At 49.6% G+C, this 19,720-nt stretch overlaps 1 protein-coding gene across 4 annotated transcripts; it reads right to left on the reverse strand.

Moving 5' to 3' along the window:
• Nucleotides 1-9,842: 9,842 nt before the first annotated feature.
• On the reverse strand, nucleotides 9,843-16,430 carry LOC128765871 (FAST kinase domain-containing protein 5, mitochondrial). Of its 4 annotated transcripts, none has more exons than XM_053877072.1 (3): nucleotides 14,695-16,430; nucleotides 13,178-13,312; nucleotides 9,843-12,331 (listed from the first exon to the last, which is right to left on the reverse strand). In XM_053877072.1, the coding sequence occupies exon 3, from the start codon at nucleotides 12,323-12,325 to the stop codon at nucleotides 9,905-9,907; it is 2,421 nt and encodes an 806-aa protein (XP_053733047.1). In that variant the 5' UTR covers nucleotides 12,326-12,331; nucleotides 13,178-13,312; nucleotides 14,695-16,430; the 3' UTR covers nucleotides 9,843-9,904. The 4 variants fall into 4 exon arrangements, with proteins under 4 accessions (XP_053733047.1, XP_053733048.1, XP_053733051.1 ...); XM_053877073.1 differs by having other exon boundaries at nucleotides 14,638-16,430; XM_053877076.1 differs by having other exon boundaries at nucleotides 16,381-16,417.
• Between the last annotated feature and the right edge of the window lie 3,290 nt (nucleotides 16,431-19,720).

Below are 19,720 nucleotides of genomic sequence, written 5' to 3' on the forward strand. Positions count from 1 at the left end.
CTTTGTTCCTGTTCCTGTGGCACACGGCTGGAGCCAATCATCCTCTGATCACCTGTGTTTAAAAGCACCTGGACTCAGGCAACGTGTGCCAGATGGTCTCCTCTTGTTCCCGTGTTAAATTGTCTCACCTGGTTTGTTCTTGCTTTCTGTGCGCTAGCTAGCTTATTGTGATGACTCTGTCTGAAACCCTGGTGCCTGAGTTAGTGTTCTGTTCCTTCCTCTGTTTCCTCGTGTTTCCTGCTTTGTTTCGTGAGTGACTCTCTCTGTTCATTGTGCTTTTGTCTTTAAGTTGTTTCCAGATTTAAGTTGGTTTGACGCCTTCTGTTGGACTCTCATTCATGTTTATGGACTTCTTCTAGTTTGGTGACCCCTGGATTTTGGACATTCTGACTTTGCTGTGTTTCTCCTGGTTCGGTGACGCTTTCTGTTGTGTTGTGTCCGAAGCACAGCCGCTTTTTGATCAAACATTCTTGTGAAACGGGACACGGAAGTGATGATGGAGGTTTGGAGGTGGTCTGGATCCTGGAGGGCGTGTTGGCGAGCGGAGTAACCAAGGTCTCTGATGTCCAGGAGGAGCACGGCAGACCAGCAGTTCAGGACAGAACACAGGCTCGCCTCTTCAGTGACACCGCTGTGGAGGAAAACATCAGAGGGTGGAGCTCATTTCACTCCTCACCGCCCTTCCACCGAGTCAGTTTCAACCCCTGCAGATCGTGTACCCGTCACACAGGTCACATGTTCCGATGGTGCCTGGAAGGTGCAGAAATATTTCAATAAGATACTATAAAATATGGAGCGACATGAAACTTTAAAACATTATTAACTATGCAAAATGGTGTGTTCAACCATATGGCCCCAGCAGCAGAGCAGGAATTATATGTGCCCATCCGTATTCCTGCTTTATATAAGCCTCGCCTCACCACGGCGGTTAAACAAGTCTGTTTTCATACCTCGCTCGCACCTTGACCGACACAGTCGTGTGATGATGGAAGCCTGTACAGAGAGAGTTGTAAAGTGTGTTTGTGAGTCAGGCCTCCTCAGGCCGGGCCCTTCCTTTGATTTGGACCTCTCCTTCAGAGCAGGGAGCCATGTGAGGGTCCTGGCTGACTGGCTCGATGAAGGATCGACTTTTCTGTGATGTCGCCTGGAGAAAGCCCAGATCAGACTTTAAACACCACCAACCCAGTCCTGAAAATGAATGTAAGAGAGTGTGATGATCATGTCAAGCCTGTTAGAAGCGCCTGAGTTCTGGACCAGTTGATGGCAGAGAGGGATTTCTTGGTGAGGCTGGCGATGAAGGAGTCGAGACAGAAGAGATACGTGCCACAGTATGTGATACTGGGTTGGGTTTCTGGAGCATGACCCTTTTCTTTCAGAAGGTGGAGAGGAAGGCCACAGAGGAGACGGATGGAGGTGGTGAAGGAGGACATGAGGTCTGTAGGTTTGTAGGGGAAGCAGGAGATGGAGGCAGATGATCCGCTGTGGCCACCTCTGAAGGGAGAAGCCCAAAGTGAAAGAAGGAGAATTTCAAGCTATTTCAATAAAATATCACACCATTTTTAAACCCATCACCCACGGAACCCTGAAACTGAGAACAGTGCTTCATGAGGTTCATGTGGCACCAACAGTGAAAGACAGAAAAACAGAAACCATCTCGACTGGTAGATCAGGAACCTTCAAAGAGCCAGTGGAGCTCTGGACCTCACTGAACCCTGGGTTGGACCCCGGGCAGATCTTCGTCTGCGGTGACCCTGGAATAACCTGGTGGTGAAGTCTGAGGCCTGATATTCACTTAGATGCATCACGCAGCATGTGTTTTTAATGCGACGTACATTAACATCTGCGTCGCCGTGGAAACGAGCATTCAGATGAAAATAGAATTAATGATGTCCAGGGGGCGCTGTGAGGAACAACAACACCATCATCACGATTACATACAGCCTGGTTTCTACAAGGACTCACATCACATGACGTTTATGTTTCACTCGCCGCCACTCGCACTCGTGACGTGCTTGAGATCATTCCAAGACGACGAGCCGAGCGTAACGTAATCCTGTCTGTGAGCCATCGTGATGGGGTCACACAGATTCATGCAGTTTACAGTGGGAGTCATGTAAGCTCATGAGTCAGTGGTGTTCACGGGTTGGAACTCGTGATACGGGGGTTTGGATGGAACACAATCTATCACATCCATCCGTCCGTCCGTCTGTCTGTCTATCTGTCTGTTTCTCTATCTGTCTGTTGGTCCATCCGTCCATCCGTCTATCTGTCTGTCTATCTGTCCGTCCGTCCGTCCATCCATCCATCTATCTGGACTCTGAGCGATCTCATGGTGGTTCGTGGTTATTGTCTTCCGCTCAGGAAGGTGCAGCAATACAACACGGAGAGTTGAATCAGCTAAAAATAGAGCTACGATGTTGACTTTGAATGACCCCCAAAGTCTCTTCTTTCTCCCCGGTTTAGTGCATTTTAAGAACTTTGGCTCACAGATCCTCATTATGCCGCGACTCTGTGAGCGGGGATTTAGTCGACTTGAGTTAAACTCCCATTTAAACCTCCGTCTGAAGTGCCAGGCTTGAGGGTCATCCTGTGAAGCACCAAAACTGAGATTCTGAATTTCAATGCGGATCAATGACGCCTCGCTGTCCGAGGGAAGAGGAAGAGCCGGGGATCGATATCACGAAAAGCTTTGTTTTGGCCCTCGCTACTTCCCAACATCGCTTCAAAGCTGTTAGCGGTTTTAATGAGCTGTTGTTCATGCGGCGCCGATTGATCCGGCAATCGTCCACTTTCAGACCGAGTGTCGGCATCAACAACATTTTTCTCATTTGACTCCAAGCGGGATCAAGATCGGAGCCCAAACTGCAGATGAATGCCCTGAAAGACTGTTGGTCTGTTGGTCCCACGAGAACAAGACCTCCAGCTGGTACTGAGACGCCTTGTAGATGACAACAAACACTGTAGTATATAGTACCATGTTTGTAGATCAGCTGCTCGAAGTGTGACGCTGTGGTTCTCGGCTGGGAAAGTGTCCTGAAGGGGCTTTAACATGGCCTCATTTGGGGCGTTGCTCAAGAGTCAGGGAAGGATGGTGAGTGGTACGAGCAGGTCTTTGGTTTTGAGGATACCGTATTGCTCTGTTAAGGAAGAGAACTCCAGACAGATTTCTACCAGCATGGCATGAAGTATCACGAGGATGACAACCTCCACTGAGTATTGATGTCGGCAAAAATGCCTGCTGCCAGCTCATTTTTTCAGAAAAAAATGTGATAATTCATGGTTCTGGGACGTTACAAATGCGCTCGTAAAAAACTAGGCCCAGTTTTTTAACTTTAAAAAAGCTGCAATGCTTTGAACCAAATACACTTTATTTGAAAAAAGCAAGTATTTTAAATGCAAAAAACACATACATTAAATAAATAAATGTCCATGTAAAATGAAAAAAATGACGCTGAAATAGTCCATCCTTTTTATGCTGATGTCCCGTGAGTAGTGTCCGAGCAAACAGTATTGTTTTGTCCCAGAGCTGCTCACAAGGGCGGAGCCTGACTGAGGTTCGGATGGGTGGAGTCTGAGAGGTAAAGAAACAGCCCGGAGAGAGATGGATCTGGAGGTCGGCCATGTTTGTTTACGTTTGTCCCGTATAGTGTTCGGGTGACGCTGCACTAGTCAGGTCCGCTTCTTACTTCCCTCTATTCTACATTTCCATCATGGGGATTTGGACATTTAGGAATGGATTCAGGATCAAATGCGAGCGTTTGCCGTTGCACATGACGTCATCTCAACACGGAGTGAGGGAATATGAAGATGCACATGCAGCGTAGAGGGCACGTGCGAGAGGAGACTCAAGTGATTGGTGGAATTGGCGGGAAAGTAGCGGTGAATAGACAGCATTGCAACTCGCAGGGATGGGTTGGAATTGCGCTGATAGCTGCAATCGCAACATCGCCATCTCCTGGAGGGACTGGAGCGTGATCCGACTGGGGTGACTACAACATTTGGTCCATGTAGCTCCTTGGCTTGACCAACTGGTAAATACCATGTTGCTGGAGGAGGATACTGGGGGACAGGAAAGCTTGGCCTCTTGGCTTCAGCTGCTGCCCCCACGACCTCTCTCTGGCTGAGCCCTCTTTTGTCAAGCAACACGACGGTCCACTGAGGACACGTTTTACCCCGTTCTGGTGATAACATGTTGCTCTAAACGAGGTCAAAGAGATCGGCGGTCATAATCCAAAGCCTCAGTTCTGTAACAGCGAAAGTGTTTATCCGCTATTAAAGGAGAATCCGGCGAGCTAATCTGGACGTAAGACAAGGGATGAATGCAAACGCTCTCTCTCCGTGGCGTGGCTCTGCTGTGGGCTCACTCAGGACGTGTGTGCGGAATGTTAACAGCAAGCTTCCACTTCTCAGTGGTCCGTCAAAAGAACTGGCTGGGAAACACGCGACCGGACATGACCGCCTTTGTCGCGCCTTGGCATTGTTGCTAAGGGCAACAGTTTTGAAGCGTCACCAGGATATACAGTCTGCTGTTGTTTCATGAGTTAACAGACGTTAATTCCACTGGCCTTCAGTTGAAAAGCCTTTCGTCGCTGTTTTCATAAGCAAAAGAGCTTTTCACATCTCTCTAAGTGTTTGACGTAAATGACGAAGGGGAGCAGGTAGTTTGCATGTCAGAGACTTGAAGGTTGCATCACAGCTTTGTTCGCCCCCACACCTCCCCTGGAGAACTGACCAGCATCCGGGGTGGCAGCGGAGGAAACGGGGTGTTGGCGGGATGGAGCTCCGTCATCTGAGAGAGACTCAGACGAGAGCCATGGCTGCTCCACATCAGGCCAAGACCACTGGAGTTTGTCAGAGGCCTCCCTGACCCTCATGAGGAGGACATGTTGGAGAGCCTGTGTGTGGACGCCCATGATACTCAGCGAAAGTTTGGAGTACTTTTACAAACGTCTGCCATGACTGACCTCTTTCTGAGCTCACCACTTCCTCCTACAGTCACTCAGGACATGCACTGTGGCAGTTGGTTGGTTGCTATCGGAACCTCAGATCTTCAGCTTTTTCCAAGAGGCATGCGCAGAGACGAGAGGGTGAATATCTCAAAGTAAGATGCGCTTCACCGCTGAACGTAATATGAAACTGAAAGCATTGATTCATGAAGCTATTTCTGCGTAAGCTTTTGGCTGAAGCCTTTGTGGAGCTGGTGAACTGTTAGGGCGGTCTGACCTGCTACATCAATCCAAACCCTCAGCAGGATCTCCACGTCCCACCTGTCAGGTTGATGGAGCGCTCCGGCAGAATCGGATCGGCGCCGACGTGAATCCTTATTAATCTGGGATGAAGGTGTCACGCGCGGCGCGGCTGGAAAATAAAGCTGTTGTGTTTTCATGCTGAGCATTCACGTCGCGCCGCGCCGCCAGGCCGAAATGAGACGCTCAACAATGAGTGGCTGCGATCGGCCAAACAGCCACTCAACAAAACACGGCGGGATTCAGACACTGACCTTTGGGTGGGACATCGGGCAGGAAGAGGCGCTCTCACACCCACAGAGGATTTCCAGTCACCGATCAGCCGCTGTGCTTTGAGACTGTGGGAGGAAACCAGAGTGGCCGGAGGAGCCTCGCACAGGCAGGTCGCAGGTTCAGTCCAAACTGAGAGTCGCCCCCAGCTGCTCTCGAACCTTCTGCCACTTGTTTGGGCAACTGAAATCAAGCTGGCAGGTTTGAGCCACGGACTCGTGCTTTCAGAGATCACTTAAAACAAAGCACAAGTGCGTGGCAAGCTCACAACAACAACTGGACGCCGGGATGTCTCTTGCATCTGGAACAACATTGGAGTTGGTTTTAAGCTGCTAAAGAATTTAAAAACTGCCCAGCAGAATGACTCTCAGAGCTCGACGAGTGTGGATGACATGGAACAGCTGCACAGCCTTTTACCGAGCAACTGGTGACGGGGGCTTGGACTCGCTGCTCCTCGCTGCTGTTCCAGAGTCCCAGGCGTGACTGAAGGTGCTCTCTGGGCTGCGTGTAAAGCAGGGGGTGCCAGTCTCTGTGAGGACAGACCAGGGACCGGAGGAGTGACAGCCATGTCAACTACCACTGACATATTTGTTTATTTACAGCCAACAGAGATCTGACTGTATATCCCCACTCTGCAACACGTGTACCACACCCATGCAAAAACTACGGTGGCTGAGAAGTGCACACATTTACAAACTATTGAAACAAATGTACAAACTCTTGGAACAAATTTACAAATAGCAAAACCTCTTTAGAAAAGTTTGTATACAAGTTTTCAGAGCTTGTAAATTTGTTTTTACACTTTGTAAAGGTGGTTTCACGGTTTGTAAATTTGTTTTCAGAGTTTGTACATTTGTTTTCAAAGTTTGTAAATTTGTTTTCAGAGTTTGTACATTTGTTTTTACATTTTGTAAAGGTGGTTTCACGGTTTGTAAATTTGTTTTCAGAGTTTGTACATTTGTTTTTACACTTCGTAAAGGTGGTTTCAGAATCTGTAAATTTGTTTCTAGTATATGTGGTTGCTGGAATGTTCCACTTGTACCAATCGTGGGGATCATTATTGGGACTCAACTAAATGCTGAAAGACGTTCAAATTTACAAAAAAACTAAATGTGTTTGAAAAAACATTTAAAAATGTGAAAGTACACTTAAAGACTAAAAGAGAAAAAATCAGTTTGCTAAAGAAATTTCGTGAACTTTGTGAATGTGTTTTGCACTTCTCAGCCACTGTATAAAAGGTGGTAGAGCTGCTCCCAGCGGGCCACAAATGGCCTGTGGGCCGCAGGTTGAGTCCCTGCTGTTTTCTGTTGCAAACTCGTGACCATCAATCCCAAATCAAAATCTTCACTCTCACAGCCAGACCTTCTATGGCATCCCACCTGGCTCCAGGCCACTGGCCGTTTGAACAACGGGACACATCCGTATGGATCTGTTTGCCAGATCTGAAACGACGGTGGGCCAGATCCGGCCCAGGTCAGATTCCAGATACCATCCGACTGATATCTGACTGGTGGACTCTGCTACCTGGGCCACGTCTGGAGCCAGATATGGGGCCAAACTGTACATTTAAAGAGCGAGGGCAGACACCACTTTAGCGCCCTCTAGTGTTGGCCTCAGGTTGGGTGGCCCCGAGTGGGGAAACACCAGACAAAAGTCATATTTTGGCCTGAAACTTTTTGGCACAAAACCACTAAAAGATCAGTCAATCATCCCATAATAGCGGAGTGGTTCATATAAAAGCAGCAGATGAATCTGAAGTTGCCCTTTCAAACATCCACTCTGCAGCCATCAGGCAGACGGCTCCACAGATATGGGCCGGAGTCACTAAAAGAGGCTTCTCCATCTGTCTCTCTTCTCACTGGACAGTCAAGAGACGACCACAGCACCTGACGATGGACCAGAGATGGACCGGAGACTGGGGATACGGTCCAAGCAAATCAGACAAATAGCCTGGACTGAGAAGGTTGAGAGGGTTATAAACCCAAAAATAGGATCTAACATCGACTCTGAGAAACACAGGAAGCTGAGAGAGCGACTGAAATGGTACCGTTCTTTTAAGAGGTCTTGCTTTACATCTGCACAAGAAAGCACACAAGGATCTCACGTCTGGTTCATGAAGAAGGACTGTGCCGATTGTTTCCGCCGTTTAATACGAAATCTGGATTAGTCTGTTCCACATAATTAACCAAACAGCGTCATTACAGCGCTAACCCTGTTGAGATAAGTTAAGAAATGTTGACGCAAGCTTAGCAGGCATTCAGCGCCAGCTGGATTAGTTTCCCCAGAATCAAAAAAGGAAGGAATTGAAATGCAAATAAGAGGGGGATTAGTGAGAGAGCATTCACGGCGCCGCGCTCCCTCCATTAACCGTTGAGATAGTGACCCAAACGGCGGCTGAGCCACATGATTATTTTCTCTGAACTTGTTTGCGGGATGTTAATTACTCCGACGTGCCGCATTTCTCACCGCGGCGGAGCGTGAATCGCAGCGAGATCGCGCCAGCGAGATCGTGGCAGCTCGACGCAAAGATCCCCAAACACGGCAGTGACTGGCGCCACTTGGATTTCAATCCAAATAAATTTCGGCTAAATGAGAGTCTGAATCATGGCAACTTCAAAAGCCGGCTCACCCAGAGGTGTGAAATGTGGAGCCGCGGGGTTGGCAGCGACATGAAAGCCCTAAATAAAGGCGAACGCTCCACAATAGTGCGGGGAGCGGAGAGGTGTTTCCTGGCACCTGACGCGCCGCAGCCGGCCCCACTAACTGGCCTCTACAGTCATTCATTATTCATCCCTGCACTAGAATAAATGATGTTATATTGTGGGCCCACTGTTTATCTCCAAACTGTGGAGTCAATTATTCATGTGTCTGCAACTAGCATGGAAATATATTGAGCACAACATGGCAGAACAGGGCTTCCAGCGAGGCCGGGTGCTGCCTGTACCGGTCGGACAGTGCCCTCTAGCGGAGACGACACGCACTCACCAGTGTGTTGGTCTGCCACTGACCGAGACTGGAGGCCGAGCCAAGGCTCTCGCTACGGTGTTTGAGAAGCAATAAATTAGGGGTAAAAAACTTCACTCAAATTCCTAGAAAATAAATAAATAAACAACACTACAGAAAAAAAGGCTGTATCTCGAGGCCGCATCACAGTGGGAGACTCGTTCCTCAATCGTGAAACACTTCAAAATACACGGAACATTCACATAATTAGCTCAACTTTCCCATTAATATGAACACTTTTGACACATTTGGGTGGACAGCTGTGTGACGCTTGCCGTGATGTGTCGGTGTCACATGCTTTGATGTTCAGGTCATGTGATTCAAAGGTTTCGTGTCGCTATGCTACATGCTAATGAGGTCCTGTTTGGTCTATTTTTAAGGCCATTTACTATCCATTTTTGTATTTCATGCTGCGTCAAGTCACTTCCAGCCACATCTTCAGTTTTGAAATACACAGTTTAGCTCGCAGCGACTTGTTTTCACACCTGTTGTCCTAATGTATGGACTCACATGACGATAAAGGCTCCTAAACAGACGGACTGCGTGGTGTTCAGTGAGCAACCTTCAGCTGAACACCACAAAAACCTGGACTTCAGAAAGGGCAGAGCGGAGCGGATGAAACAGTCTACATTTGTCATACATTACTGACCATATTGATCATCGCACAATAGAGAAATCACGATGTGCAATAACAAATGATTCACGTTTCCATCCAGATGAGTGCCACTTTCTGTTATTAGGCTCTTTTTACTGCTGCTACTTGTGTATATATTATTTATTAGTACCGACTTGTTGTTTTCTGCTTATGTTTGATTGTTTTTGATATATTCTCTTTTACATTTTTGTACCAAGGGAGTAGCGCTCAAATCTTGTTGTACACTGCACAAGGACAATAAAGGCTATTCTATTCTATTCTAAAATCACACTGAGGTGTCCAGCCAGTACACACAAGTCACATCTCCAGGGCCCAAAATGGAGTCTAAAAACAACGGAAGGCAGAAGTACACATAAGCTACGCTAACAAAGTAGCTTCCAAATCACTGCAGGTATCGCCACATAAACGCAGCAACTTTACGCAGCGTCGTCGTCTTTAAATCGGTCAAATCTGATGTACAACAGAAACGTCGCCTTTGTTTACTAGCATTTGAACAAACCAGGCCCTCGAGACAATTTACAGGACCAAAGTCATCATGTTGTGATGTGTTATAGATGGTGGCTGGAAATATTGGCTCCAAAAAAACAGCTAGGTTCGATCAAAACTTCCATGTCGCCCTGTGTCGAGAGGGCGACATGGAATAATCCAAGCCAAAGTGGATTCTTGGTTTTATTTTTTTTCTCAGAAATGCATTCACAGTGTATAAAAGAAGCAGCATCTGAAAGTGTTCTCATGTCACGCTGTCGTAGATCTTGCGGCTCAGGTACGCCAGCTTCTCCATCCGACTTTTCCTCAGCAAGGGAAACCAGTCGCGGTGGTTCAGCTCCACCACTCTGTACCCGGCCAGCCGCAGGTGTCGTCTCTTCATGGCGTGGAAGCCCATCAGCTGCTGCGAGTGGCAGCAGAAGTGGTTCCTGGTGGTGACCTGCACGGCAAGTTTGACGACCTCGGACAACCCGGGCGGTTCTGCCGCCGTCCGGCTGGGGCGGGTGAGTCTCTGCATGATGTCGCCGGTCAGGTGGCACCCCGGCTCGGGCAGACCTCGGTCAGGCTCTACTCTGCGTGGCGCGGTCCTTGGAGAGACAGAAGCTGCAGGATCCGTGGTGGTGTTTTTGGAGCTGGTGAGTCGAGCAATGAGGTCCTCAGTGACAGTCACCCCTAAACTGATCACCCCCCAGTCTTTGTCTGAGGGATGAGTCGAGGGGCCGCTCTTGAGGGGCGCTTGGGGGGGTTCGGACGGCTGGTCCAGAGGGACTGGCTGACCGCTGGAGTCCAGATGGACCTCAAAGTCAATGGAGCGAGTGTGAGGCAGAATCATCCGTTTGCGGACAAAGTCCCTTCCACCGAGGAGCTGCTGCAGGGAAGACTCCGCCTCCAGGACCTCGGGTTTTTGACACATGTCTGTCTGTGCCACCTTCCACATCATTTCTGACACCTCCGCTCTCAGTTCCGGGCTGAGCCTAGGCCCGGTCCAGTGCGGCAGCTCCAGAGCCAGCGCCCCGTCCAAGGTGAGCAAGTCCTTCTTCAGCTCCAGCTGCGTCGCCTTCAGCGCCAGTTTGACAAAGTCTGGACTCAGCGCTAACAAAATCAAGTCCTCGGGGAAGTGGCCGACGAAGGCCAGGCCGATGAGCCCGGTCAGCAGGTGCTCGGGGTAGCGCAGGAACTCGGCTTTCTTCTGTCGCAGTCCCTGAGTGAGACTCGGGTAGAAGTTTGGGCTCTGATCAGGGAGGAAGCCTAAAGTGCCGAATGACCAGATGAGCTTGCACGAGTCTTTGCTCCGACAGTGAGGCACCAGAGACGGAATTCTCTGGGCCACAGCCACCAGGATGGGATCGCTGCGAAACCGCAAGGCGGAACAAGCCAGCACCACGTGCATCAGGCCCTGCACTCCCATCCCGTGGGCTCGCCGAGGAACCTCGCGCGCCATGGCCTCCATCCACGGCCCGTGGAACAGGTAGCTGAAACGCAGGTACTTGAAGACGTTCACTAAAGCGTAGTCGCTCATTTGGGCCGAGACCTTGTGCGCCTTATCGAAAACCCTCAACGCCAGCAGCTCCGAAATTGAAGTCTGGGATTTGAAGAGGCCGAGGCAGACAGCGCCGACCTCCTCGGGCAGCAGCTGGTGGAGGTGACGCATGAGCAGCTGCACCAGAGGTCGGATCAGCTCTGCTGGACAGTGACGGCTCTCTCCAATAATGTAGAGCAGGTGAACCAGCTCAGGGACTGTCAGCGTCGGCCGCGACTCCACTGCCTCGTACAGCCTCCGTAAAAACCCAGGCACTTGCTTTCCAATGCAGCGCCAGGCGTCGGCGGTCAGCAGCAGCTGGGGCAGATCCATCCTGGAGGCCCGGCGGCACAGCTCCTCCTCGTAGGAGTCCAGGACGCTGTGAGTGGGAGGCAGCTTCAGCCACACAAAAGACTGCAGCACATCCAGCAGCTGCAGGTCGGACAGCCGGCCCAGGTTTTCCACTGAACCCTGCAGCAGCGCCTGGAAGCGTTTGTCCATCCTCAGCAGCGCGATGTGGTCTGGCTGCACGGAGCTCAGTTCCACGATGAGATCAGCCACATCAGCCGGACTGCGGTGGCTGCCTTTCAGAGCGGACGACCTGCTCAGCCGCTTCCAGGCCTGGTCCCAGTCCAGGGCCCGAGGCCGCGGGGTCAGGTCAACAGTCATGGCCCAGTACTCCGGTCTGCCCTTGAGGAAGGCGCGCGGGTCGAACCTGACATCCGGCGACACCGGTACGCTCCCATGATGCTGATGCTGACTCTGCGATTCCGGGCTCGTGCTGGACACCAGGTCAAATAAAGTCTTTTTGGCGCTGGAGATGTGGCGTGAGCTGCTGATGCTGTAGCGGTTGCACTGCTGCCTGAAGGAGGGCGGCATATTGGAGACGCGATAATCATCTTCGTCGTTGTCACCCTGGCTTCGTGAGAGAGAAGCGCTCCACTGGCGGTAGCAGGAGGGGTTGTAATTCAGCTTGTAGTCCTCGGGGAGAGCGAAGTCTCGGCTCTCCCAGGCCTCTTTTCTGCCTTCCTCCTTATCCTCCTTCTCCTCAGCTGCTTTGCTGAACTGAGTCCGGACCAAACGCTTCCTCAGACCCAGCAGACGGTGAAGTCTTGGAGGCCGCCGACACAGCACACAAGCAGCCATCGGTCCCTGTGACCAAGATAAACAATCAATTTTAAGTCAGTTTTATTTTATATTTGCAATGACATCCCACTTGTAGCAGGTGTTGTGGATGTCAACAACCCCATTTTCTCGACCACAGAAATTCTTGTGCTCTAGGATCCTATCAGACGCTACTCTGTGACAATGTTTGGGTCCACGTTTATCCACCTGCACCACACACACACACACACACACACACACACACACACACACACACACACACACACACACACACACACACACACACACACAGGACTCAAGTATTGAACCACAACAAGGATGAGAAATCAAAATCCCTTGCTGTCACTCACAATGACAACACTTGAACAAAGCGGACACAACTAAAGCGGTGATTTCATCTCTTGAGAATTCTATAGAAAATTGGAGATCCTGGACAACATCAAATGGGTGTGAAAAGTCGTGACGTGAAGTCAGGTTTCACAAGGTGTTGATCAGCTCCATTTCATAAAAGGTTTTAAAGCTGAAGGTTTGGCTTCCACTGGTGAAGTAGATTGGAAGCCTTGAAACATTGGATGCCTGTTCACAAGTAAGTGAATCGAGTTACACTAAATTATTGTTCACCAACAATATAAAAAAAATAAATTTAAATACCGAAGCAATGAATAACAAATAAAAGTTAAGTTAAAAATAGTGCTCCCAGTTTTAAGGCAAGATTATGATTAAATTCCTGTGTCTTTTTCAGCAGGCGCTTCTCCACTCCAACTGACTGCAGCAGGTAACGCTGCTCTCACTGTTCGCTCGAGTCTCTGCTGGTCATGTCGCAACGTTACAGGAAATGCGGGTGACAGGTGTTAAAGATGAACGTTCACCCACCTATATTTCTCGGACCACAACCCAATCCTCTTGTCAACTTTTGGTCCGGCACACGCTCGAGCTGACACCCAGACATCGATCGAAGCAAACATGAACCGGACAGCCGGTGGGCCGGAAGCTCAGTCAAAGGCGAACCTTCAGAGTAAAGAAAGGCGTTGTCATGTTACGCGGCTAATATATTTTATATACACAAACGGACAAAGATAATAGGTAATATATAGCTTTTACATATTTTTTTCTGATACAGTTCGTGTCGCGGCAATGTAAAGTAAAGCGAATGGCGCCGTTGATTATTTATTCTGGAAAAAAAAAACAAAGCTTCCGGAAAACTCCACACGAGGCTTTTGACCTACGGAAACCGCGTAGGTTCAAACCAGAAAGAAAACTGGTATCACACTTCCGTTTGCTCACCCCTCAGGTGAATCTCTGTGACTTTTTACTGAAAACAATGATGGAGGAAACCAATTCAACTCCATTCATCACATGATTTACCAGGAAAACCTTTCATATAGCTGTGTTTAATTAATATACTAATCCGTGTATTTACTGTTTTGTTGGTAATTCAAATGTTGAATTGCCAATTGAAATAAGTTACCCTCATTCTAACTCAAACTAATTGATAATTCTGTTAATTAGCACAAAGAAAATGTCACATATCACAATGACAATTATTAAATCCAAAATTAAAACCATCATAATTATGACTGACTTTGTAATTTTAAAAAAGACCAATTCAAAACTATTAAAACTATAGACAACTATTGCTTCTTTATATTTTTGTTTTATTTTATTTTATTTTAAAACTATTTATCAGGCTTCTGTTTTCAATTTGCAAAAATTAAATACAGGTGTCAATTATTTATAGCTGATCAGTTGAGGAAAACGCTGTCTAACATGTCGAGCCCACAATATTTGTTCACCAAATTGGGAGCTTGTAAATAGCTGGCTCAGCGGCTCAACTCCGAGTCTCACCCGAGTGTCGTAGCACCTCACCCTATCTCTGAGGGAGACGCCTGCCACCCGTCGGAGAAAACTCATTTCAGCCAATTGTATCTGAGATATCTGCCTTTCCTCATGACCCGAAGCCCGGCTGAGTGTTTTGGCTCAGCTCTCCGGGTTGATTCATTCAAAATCATCAATTGCAGGAAGCGTAATGAAAATAAAGAGATAGAGGCACAACTTGCCAAAGGACACGCTGGACTTGTCGAGCCCAATGAAAGGACTCTGCAGTTGTGATTTTCAGATTCAGAAACAATTTTGTCTGCTTTTTTCAAACTACTGTAAATATATTTGGAGTAAATTGCAGTAAGAAATTTGCTTCCCATCCGTGCTCTGTGTATATATATATCAATAATAGTAATAGAACTGAACTGAAATATGAGTATTTAAATCAACAAACACCACTGATCAGACAATTATCGTGCATTCTGCTGGGAAGGTGATGGGTTGCAGCCTGCCACCTCTTCAGGACCTGGGTGAGACGTGCAGGTGGGATCAGAGCCTTCGACCCTTCTCACCCTGCTCCTGGACTGTTTGTTCCTCTTCTGATGCTGTGGTCCATCCACACCAGAACCTCCCGTCTCAGGAACAGCTTCTTCCCCTCGGCCGTCAGACAGATGAATTCGTGAAAAGCCCTTGTTGTTTGAGGGTTATTTATTTATCACTTCAATTATTACTGTGGGTTTTTATTTGAATATTTTTTTTTATAATGTGTTTATTATTATTAATGTAATGTATTGTCCACTGTTGCACGTTGTTCCACAGCACTTTCCCAGCGGGTGGGCTCCTCACTGACCGTGGCAACATAAAGCTGATGGTGGCTGAAACGCCGGTGCGGCGGTGATCGTGCTTAACGCGCCGCACCTGTCCGTGACGCCTCGTCGCTGGCGCGGTGAAACTTGAGAGCGGGAGTTGGAGAGGAAGTAGTTGATTTATGTTAATGAGGGGTCGGGGTTTATCTACGCTGGCTGGGAGCCGCCCTTCATTCACCACATGGTGGAAGCCGGACTGCACTCGCGCCACTTTCGCAATCCTACTCCCATTCACAAACACGCGTCACATGGCTCGCCGCGTCTCCTCGGTGCCCGGCGTGAACAAACGAAACAGGTGAGTGCGTGCAAGTGAGCGGTGCCGCTCGTCTTGTTGGGGCGAGAAACCTGTTGTTAGCTTTGTTGTCCTGCGCCCCAAAAGTGCCACACTTGCGATCGACTTGGTGCGGGCTGCGAACCGAGCGCGGATCCCGCTGCGGGCGACTTGGCTTTGCAGGCGGACGTTCTCTGAGAGCACGGTAGTAAGAGGCGCGTGGCGGCGGCGGCCGCTCCTCCGTCGCTGGTGAATGAGGGAGATTTGAAAAGGCATGTGTTGCTGCTGCTGCTGCTGCCGAGCTCACGCCTGCACGGCGGAGCCACCCGCGTGAAACCACGCGTCCCTCCGCGCGCCCTTGTTCTCCTCCGAGCAGCTCGACCACAAAAAACCCGTCCGAGTCAAAGTGGCGGTGGCTGCTGGCGAAACTGGCGTCCAGAACAAAGCAGCGGCAGCACATGGGGTCGCAGCAGGCCGCGCGCGCGCCTCTGCTAACGGCTAACTGGCCAGTGAACACCCGCAACTCCTGCCGGCCACTTGATTCGCTTCCACCACCGCCCTCGGTTCCGAGTCCAACTCAGTTCTAACCACTCGCTCTCCCGCGGTGTGGCTCTATAAACCTGACTCTAGACCCCGACTGTCCAGGCGGGTGGTTGCTAACTTACTAGCTCGCTTGTTTGGGGGAGTTCCTTCCGTCACGCTCGCTCGCGCTGCTGCTGCTGAATGAGCGTTGTTGGTTGGGGACAAACGTGCTTTGTGAACGTGGCGTCCGAGCGCCCGGTTCGGCCGCGGACGGTTTGGACCGGACCGTGTGGTTCGGCGTGGAGCGAGTTGGCTGCAGCAGCGGCTGACTCGGGCTCGAGGGGACTCGCGTGGGTAAACGCAGGGTTTCCGCCGTTCAACTAGCCGCCTGCTCACGGTTCGACCGCCCAGAGCTGGCGTTTAAACGGGGGGGGGGGAAAGGTAGTGAAACGGCGAAAACACCGACGCCTGGGCGCCATGTTGGTGTGTGGGGGAGGGGCGCGGCAATGTGACTGGAGCGCGAGCGTCGTGGTCCCCCGTTTCCCACCGACAAGTCACTTCCGCTCCGCTGTTCTCTCGGAACACGCCGCCTCACTCACCCGTCCGTCAGTTGGGTCGCACCGTCCGCTTACCGAGCACGGTGTTGAGTTCGGGGGAGGCGGCGGAGGTGCGCGCGGGTGGGTTGCCAGGTTGGTGAGGGAACCCTCACACGGTCAACTTCTTACCTTTGTCTGAAACTTTCACTGTAACAAGATGTACACTTTAAACCATCAGTTTTTACCTGCTTATTTGTAGCAATATGAGTCAAACTGGTGTTGAAAGTCGTCACTGAAGTGCAGGACCATCTAGTTTTGCCTACAATAAGCCGTCACCAACTCCTTGTTTTGGACAGTAACTTGCACTGTTCAGATCAAGTGCTGCTTTCATTGAAGCGCATGGTTTTCAGTCCCACTAATGCAGGTGTTTGTGCTCCCTCTCGCAGGCCCCGGTGCACCATGGGACGTCTCCCCGAGTGGACGAACCCTCCGTCCCGCTGCTGAAGGTTTGTCAGTGCAGAGTCAAAGTGCTTACAGTGCAGGTAGTTTGATCGCATCTACTGCAGTGGAGGCACTTTCGGCTCTTGGCTGATGTTCATGTCGGGCGGCCTTTTCATTAACCTGCGGTGGCGTGAAATGGCTGTCGGTCACGTCCACATCTCGTGCTCGAGGGCATCGACGACCTTTGGCCTGATGCAAGTGGCTATGAGACAAATGGCGCGACGTAGCTGCCTGATGTGAATCACTGTTGCGTTGCCAGAGCTCTGATTCAAGTGAGAAAACGTTTGCCGGCGCTTATGCTAAGGTGCATCTAGTGCAGATAGTGAAGTAGACTAGCACCTACTGCCCTAAGTGCTCCTTCTGGCATAAGGAGCTGGGACTCGCTACCTGGCCGTCACTGTGTACTCGGCAGTTCCCTGTCAGTTTTGCGTAGTTGCGCTGCGGGAAGACGCGAGTTGTGCAAATCTATGCAAAGCTGACGGTGGTCTGCTCCTTCGCCGGGACTGTCCAAGTCCGTGGGAGCAGGTCTCAGTGGTATTAAAGTGCTTATAGTGCAGGTAGTCGTCCAAGGTTCTACTGCAGTGTGAGCACTTGAATTACTCCTCGACACTCTTCCTCTTCCGTGGCGCGGCAGCTGAGGCGGCTCCTGGGCCCCTGGTCAGTTTTGCTGGTTTGCTTTCAGCTTGTTTAACTGCGCTGTGCAAATCCATGCAAAACTGACCATGGGTCTGAAACAGGCCGGGCGGAAGTCGACCCGCTCCTGTGCAGGTTGGGAACGGTCGCAATGCTCTGTCTGCGCGGTATTGCACTTGTCCCGGCCTGTGGAGGGCGCTGGGGCGCGCATCGACGGACACGCTTCCACTCTTGGCTTGTGGTTGAACGTTTGAATAAAAGTGCTGAGGAACATCTACAGTCTCCTGTTTTGACTTTATTACAATGCTGCAAACCTTTGAGCTTTGTAATGCGTTATAGCTGTGTTGCCATTGTTCTGCTCTCTGAACAGTTGAGGCCTCCACTGACCGGTCATCTAGTTTCTGTGGACCAATGAGAACCATGGTGAAGGATTTGCTGCCTTCTGTCCTCTGGAGCGGATGGAGCATCATACGTTCGGTTTTCTGTTAATGCTCCCAAATTAAGAGTGACGTTTGGCTCATTTCTGCGTTTCGCCTGAACTGTTCTGGTGCAGAGGAAACCCACCCTTAAAACTCTGTCATTTAATGTTCCAAAAGTTGTGGCTGAGTTCTAGACAAATGATAAAGTTTCAATATCAAGCCAAATGAAGACTTTATAAAACCCATTCATATGGAGTAGTCCTGCATTGAATACACGTCCATAAACGTTTTAACCACTGTATATTAAAAACAGTTCAGAAAAATCCTGTTGTGTTCTTCTCCACTAGAGGGCGCCATGTGCCCATCCAAATAATTCGAACCATTCTGGCTGCGGGACATAAGTACCCAGAAGGGGGGCTGGTTTTTTTTCTTCACGAATATCGACCAGACTGTTTTCCTGCTTAAACTCCACCGACACCGATGGTCAAACACCCTCCATCATCCGTCACTGAGGCATTTGCCAGCGCTTCATGACCATGTCGTCGCTTGACAGTGGAGACAGATGGGACGCGTCAGTGAAGGACGCGACTGCGAGACGCTTGTCAGCTGGGGCTGATTGTCCCATCACCCTTTATTTATTTCGAGTTTGAGACCCGCAGACATCTCAAAACAAGATAAAAGCGCTCATTCCGAGTCAATATATGCTTGAAACACGCAGCAAGATAGTTTCACCAGACAAGATTTCCTATCCTGGGGCCACAAAATGAGCGAATAAATGTAGGTTTTAAGTTGACAGGGCTGAAAACTTGTAACTTGTCAGCCCAAAAATAAGTGCAAAATACTAAATTTAAGCAGAAAACAACAGAAGTTGTCTGTTTTTAAGATGACTTGCTTCGACTAGACAAAAAAATTGTGAAATAAATTACTGTCTGATGGCTGTGCCTCAACATGCTTGAAAGACTAAGCACTTGAATTAAGCAACTTGAGTTTATCACTAGATCTTTATTAGAAACGTCTCTCCAAAATCAAACTCAGGCTTAAAACAAGGCAAATCATTTGACACTTATTCTAAAGCTAATGTCTTTGTCTTGTTTGGAGCCACATCATTGGTGGTGCAGGCGTCTCAGGCCGGTCCTCAGAGGGGCAGCGCTGGGTGCAGCTGAAACAAACCGCACCAGACTCAGAACCAACTGCACTGACTGAGGACCGGCCTGAGACCCCTGCTGGAACATCTGCCGCAGCAAAACCAGCCCAGTAAAAGAGAGTGGAAGAGTGGAAATTGTTTAATTTGAACAAAATAATAAACAACATGCAGGGAGCTGATCCTCGTCCCAAAACGTTTTTTTTTTCAAATTGAACTGAGATGAACCGGTGAAGTTTGGGGGACGAGAGTCTTGAGAGCGAGGCCCAGCGGAGGGAAAGCAGCGTCTCTTTGTGGATGCTATTCGTCCTCAGTCATTCAGCGGCGGAGTCTAATTGAGACGAGATCCTCTGGCAGCCAAAGAGCTCTTCACAGGATGCGTCTGGTCTTATGCTTCCTCACTCAAGTGCGCTGCTCACCTCATGCGCTGATCTGTATTCCGAGCTCGGCCTCTCCTGCTGCCTCCCGTCCACGTCTCACGCGGCTGGAAACGACAGACCGATGACTGGAGACGGAATTCATGATGAGTGGACGGATGCGGAAGATGTTTTTGAATCTTAATTTGCTGAGGACAGAGAGATGCACGCGCCCAGTGGGAACGGTTCGCTGGCCCAGGCCCAGTCTCAGCGTGGAGCTCCTCCAGATCCTGATGGACTGGAGTTGATCGGTTCAAAGAGGAATTGGCAAGACGCAGTAAAAGTCTCTAAAG

The sequence above is a fragment of the Synchiropus splendidus genome, chromosome 10, assembly GCF_027744825.2.
Source record: "Synchiropus splendidus isolate RoL2022-P1 chromosome 10, RoL_Sspl_1.0, whole genome shotgun sequence".
In the NCBI taxonomy this organism is placed as follows: Eukaryota; Metazoa; Chordata; class Actinopteri; order Syngnathiformes; family Callionymidae; genus Synchiropus; species Synchiropus splendidus.

Coding starts and splice junctions, on each gene's coding strand:
- LOC128765871 (XM_053877072.1), bottom strand. CDS start 12,325: ATGGCTGCTTGTGTGCTGTGTCGGCGGCCTCCAAGACTTCACCGTCTG.